A 5,232-nucleotide genomic window follows, 5' to 3' on the forward strand; every position below is an offset into this window, starting at 1 on the left:
GTCAGCCTAGGTTACAGGGAGACCCTGCTTTGAAAAGAAAACAACAAAAAATACATATTCAATTCTTAGCTATACCCTCTGTTCAAGTTCTTCTCGTCTAAACTCCTTATTTTTCAGTCTTTAAGCAACGGAAGTTCTTGGAACCCAGTGGGTGGACTGAACTCTGCAGGGAGAATGTGTGAAGAGAGGCATTTCTCTTTATCAGAGTGGACAGTCATCTCACCAGTTCGTTTAACCAAAGCAGATGAATTGGATGACTTGATCTGGGTCCCCAAATCACACTCACAGCACAGTGTGAGCTAAGTGCAGGTGGGGAAATAATAGAGTGTGTGTGCGTGTGCATGGTGGTGAAGGAAGGGTGATAGGGGAAATGATGGAATGTGGGTGCCTGTGTGCCTGGGGTTGGAGGCAGGACGGTGAGCTCCGGAGAATTCCGTCTGAAGTGCAAGCAGGGCATGGGTGCCCGTGGGGTGACAGAGGGAGGACGTGCTCAGAAGAGCGGACGGGGCGTGGGTGCTGGGTGGGGTGACCGCGGGAGGACACGCTCTGAGGAGCGAGCGGGGCGTGGGTGCCCGTGGGGTGACCGCGGGAGGACGCGCGCTGAGGAACGAGCGGGGCGTGGGTGCCGGGTGGGGTGACCGCGGGGGGACGCGCCCTGAGGAGCGAGCGGGGCGTGGGTGCCGGGTGGGGTGACTGCGGGAGGACGCGCGCTGAGGAGCGAGCGGGGCGTGGGTGCCGGGTGGGGTGACCGCGGGAGGACGCGCTCTGAGGAGCGAGCGGGGCGTGGGTGCCGGGTGGGGTGACCGCGGGAGGACGCGCGCTGAGGTGCGAGCGGGGCGTGGGTGCCGGGTGGGGTGACCGCGGGAGGACGCGCGCTGAGGAGCGAGCGGGGCGTGGGTGCCGGGTGGGGTGACCGCGGGAGGACGCGCTCTGAGGAGCGAGCGGGGCGTGGGTGCCGGGTGGGGTGACCGCGGGAGGACGCTCTCTGAGGAGCGAGCGGGGCGTGGGTGCCGGGTGGGGTGACCGCGGGAGGACGCGCGCTGAGGAGCGAGCGAGCGGGCGTGGGTGCCGGGTGGGGTGACCGCGGGAGGACGCGCGCTGAGCAGCGAGCGGGGCGTGGGTGCCGGGTGGGGTGACCGCGGGAGGACGCGCGCTGAGGAACGAGCGGGGCGTGGGTGCCGGGTGGGGTGACCGCGGGGGGACGCGCCCTGAGGAGCGAGCGGGGCGTGGGTGCCGGGTGGGGTGACCGCGGGAGGACGCGCGCTGAGGAACGAGCGGGGCGTGGGTGCCGGGTGGGGTGACCGCGGGAGGACGCGCGCTGAGGAGCGAGCGGGGCGTGGGTGCCGGGTGGGGTGACCGCGGGAGGACGCGCTCTGAGGAGCGAGCGGGGCGTGGGTGCCGGGTGGGGTGACCGCGGGAGGACGCGCGCTGAGGTGCGAGCGGGGCGTGGGTGCCGGGTGGGGTGACCGCGGGAGGACGCGCGCTGAGGAGCGAGCGGGGCGTGGGTGCCGGGTGGGGTGACCGCGGGAGGACGCGCGCTGAGGAGCGAGCGGGGCGTGGGTGCCGGGTGGGGTGACCGCGGGAGGACGCTCTCTGAGGAGCGAGCGGGGCGTGGGTGCCGGGTGGGGTGACCGCGGGAGGACGCTCTCTGAGGAGCGAGCGGGGCGTGGGTGCCGGGTGGGGTGACCGCGGGAGGACGCGCTCTGAGGAGCGAGCGGGGCGTGGGTGCCGGGTGGGGTGACCGCGGGAGGACGCGCTCTGAGGAACGAGCGGGGCGTGGGTGCCGGGTGGGGTGACCGCGGGAGGACGCGCGCTGAGGAGCGAGCGGGGCGTGGGTGCCGGGTGGGGTGACCGCGGGAGGACGCGCGCTGAGGAGCGAGCGGGGCGTGGGTGCCCGTGGGGAGACCGCGGGAGGACGCGCGCTGAGGAGCGAGCGGGGCGTGGGTGCCGGGTGGGGTGACCGCGGGAGGACGCGCGCTGAGGAGCGAGCGGGGCGTGGGTGCCGGGTGGGGTGACCGCGGGGGGACGCGCCCTGAGGAGCGAGCGGGGCGTGGATGCCGGGTGGGGTGACTGCGGGAGGACGCGCGCTGAGCAGCGAGCGGGGCGTGGATGCCGGGTGGGGTGACCGCGGGAGGACGCGCGCTGAGGAGCGAGCGGGGCGTGGGTGCCGGGTGGGGTGACCGCGGGGGGACGCGCCCTGAGGAGCGAGCGGGGCGTGGGTGCCGGGTTGGGTGACCGCGGGAGGACGCGCGCTGAGGAGCGAGCGGGGCGTGGGTGCCGGGTGGTGTGACCGCGGGAGGACGCGCTCTGAGGAGCGAGCGGGGCGTGGGTGCCGGGTGGGGTGACCGCGGGAGGACGCGCGCTGAGGTGCGAGCGGGGCGTGGGTGCCGGGTGGGGTGACCGCGGGAGGACGCGCGCTGAGGAGCGAGCGGGGCGTGGGTGCCGGGTGGGGTGACCGCGGGAGGACGCGCGCTGAGGAGCGAGCGGGGCGTGGGTGCCGGGTGGGGTGACCGCGGGAGGACGCTCTCTGAGGAGCGAGCGGGGCGTGGGTGCCGGGTGGGGTGACCGCGGGAGGACGCTCTCTGAGGAGCGAGCGGGGCGTGGGTGCCGGGTGGGGTGACCGCGGGAGGACGCGCTCTGAGGAGCGAGCGGGGCGTGGGTGCCTGGTGTGGTGACCACGGGAGGACGCTCTCTGAGGAGCGAGCGGGGCGTGGGTGCCGGGTGGGGTGACCGCGGGAGGACGCGCGCTGAGGAGCGAGCGGGGCGTGGGTGCCGGGTGGGGTGACCGCGGGAGGACGCGCGCTGAGGAACGAGCGGGGCGTGGGTGCCGGGTGGGGTGACCGCGGGAGGACGCGCGCTGAGGAGCGAGCGGGGCGTGGGTGCCGGGTGGGGTGACCGTGGGAGGACGCGCGCTGAGGAACGAGCGGGGCGTGGGTGCCTGGTGGGGTGACCGCGGGAGGACGCGCGCTGAGGAGCGAGCGGGGCGTGGGTGCCGGGTGGGGTGACCGCGGGAGGACGCGCGCTGAGGAGCGAGCGGGGCGTGGTGCCGGATGGGGTGACCGCGGGAGGACACGCTCTGAGCAGCGAGCGGGGCGTGGATGCCGGGTGGGGTGACTGCGGGAGGACGCGCGCTGAGCAGCGAGCGGGGCGTGGATGCCGGGTGGGGTGACCGCGGGAGGACGCGCGCTGAGGAGCGAGCGGGGCGTGGGTGCCGGATGGGGTGACCGCGGGAGGACGCGCGCTGAGGAGCGAGCGGGGCGTGGGTGCCCGTGGGGTGACCGCGGGAGGACGCGCGCTGAGGAGCGAGCGGGGCGTGGGTGCCGGGTGGGGTGACCGCGGGAGGACGCGCGCTGAGGAGCGAGCGGGGCGTGGGTGCCGGGTGGGGTGACCGCGGGAGGACACGCGCTGAGGAGCGAGCGGGGCGTGGGTGCCGGGTGGGGTGACCGCGGGGGGACGCGCCCTGAGGAGCGAGCGGGGCGTGGGTGCCGGGTGGGGTGACTGCGGGAGGACGCGCGCTGAGCAGCGAGCGGGGCGTGGGTGCCGGGTGGGGTGACCGCGGGAGGACGCGCGCTGAGGAACGAGCGGGCGTGGGTGCCGGGTGGGGTGACCGCGGGAGGACGCGCGCTGAGGAGCGAGCGGGGCGTGGGTGCCGGGTGGGGTGACCGTGGGAGGACGCGCGCTGAGGAGCGAGCGGGGCGTGGGTGCCGGGTGGGGTGACCGCGGGAGGACGCGCGCTGAGGAGCGAGCGGGGCGTGGGTGCCGGGTGGGGTGACCGTGGGAGGACGCGCGCTGAGGAGCGAGCGGGGCGTGGGTGCCGGGTGGGGTGACCGCGGGAGGACGCGCGCTGAGGAGCGAGCGGGGCGTGGGTGCCGGGTGGGGTGACCGCGGGAGGACGCGCGCTGAGGAACGAGCGGGCGTGGGTGCCGGGTGGGGTGACCGCGGGAGGACGCGCGCTGAGGAGCGAGCGGGGCGTGGGTGCCGGGTGGGGTGACCGTGGGAGGACGCGCGCTGAGGAGCGAGCGGGGCGTGGGTGCCGGGTGGGGTGACCGCGGGAGGACGCGCGCTGAGGAGCGAGCGGGGCGTGGGTGCCGGGTGGGGTGACCGCGGGAGGACGCGCGCTGAGGAACGAGCGGGGCGTGGGTGCCGGGTGGGGTGACCGCGGGAGGACGCGCGCTGAGGAGCGAGCGGGCGTCTTTGCTTGGTGGTGGGGACACTCTTCAGTCTTTCCACACAGGCCACTGAAGAGCTGAGCATAGAGCAGGAAATTACCTTTGGGTTTCATAAGCGTCACGTTTATAAGAAAGGTTGGGTTGCATTTAGCATCGAACAGGATGACACTGGAATGTGGGGTCAAGGTGTTGAGTTAGGAAGCTGTAGTTTTTCCAAGCAAAACATACTGGTGACCTGTTCAAGCCAGAGCGCTTGATCAATATTTATAGGCAACCCATATGCCTTGAATATATAGTTCGAGTTATGAAAAAGAACTACCAGCATCTTGTAAGCCCTCAAAAAGCCCTCCAGTGTTGATTGGTTGAAAGCTTATGATATGTGGATTTCTTTTTTTTTCTTTTTTTTATTTATTTTTATTTTTTATTTATTTTTAATTTTTATTAACATTTTCCATGATTATAAAATATATCCCATGGTAATTCCCTCCCTCCCCACCCCCACACTTTCCCATTTGAAATTCCATTCTCCATCATATTACCTCCCCATTACAATCATTGTAATTACATATATACAATATCAACCTATTAAGTATCCTCCTCCCTTCCTTTCTCTACCCTTTATGTCTCCTTTTTACCTTACTGGCCTCTGCTACTAAGTATTTTTCATTCTCACGCAGAAGCCCAATCATCTGTAGCTAGGATCCACATGATATGTGGATTTATTAGAGATTTCAAATGAAGTAACTCCTCTACCTGGCGGTGTTAGGGGATGTAACTTAATGCATGGCATGATCACCATATCTATGCTGAAATATTGAAAAATAAATTATGCAGCCCACAGCATAGTTGAGCAAGGTAAGGTGAGTGACAGCTCAGAGGAGGGGCCCACAGGCTACTAGAGACCAAATGGACTAAATGTACAGCATTTTTCCAGTCCAGTGAGGTGGTAAAGAAGTTGAGGAGATGACTTAGCCAGTAAAGTGCTCACCTTGCAAACATAAGGACCTGAGTTCAATCCCCAGTACCCAGGTTAGAAAAAAAGTCAGATATGGTGGCAGTGATA

At 68.0% G+C, this 5,232-nt stretch overlaps 1 protein-coding gene across 1 annotated transcript; it reads right to left on the reverse strand.

Moving 5' to 3' along the window:
• Positions 1 to 490: 490 nt before the first annotated feature.
• On the reverse strand, positions 491 to 4,282 carry LOC123460951 (basic proline-rich protein-like). The gene has a single exon (XM_045151338.1). The coding sequence runs from the start codon at positions 4,280 to 4,282 to the stop codon at positions 491 to 493; it is 3,792 nt and encodes a 1,263-aa protein (XP_045007273.1).
• Positions 4,283 to 5,232: the final 950 nt, after the last annotated feature.

The sequence above is a fragment of the Jaculus jaculus genome, chromosome 5 (genome assembly GCF_020740685.1).
Source record: "Jaculus jaculus isolate mJacJac1 chromosome 5, mJacJac1.mat.Y.cur, whole genome shotgun sequence".
Classification (NCBI taxonomy): Eukaryota; Metazoa; Chordata; class Mammalia; order Rodentia; family Dipodidae; genus Jaculus; species Jaculus jaculus.

Coding starts and splice junctions, on each gene's coding strand:
- LOC123460951 (XM_045151338.1), bottom strand. CDS start 4,282: ATGAAACCCAAAGGTAATTTCCTGCTCTATGCTCAGCTCTTCAGTGGC.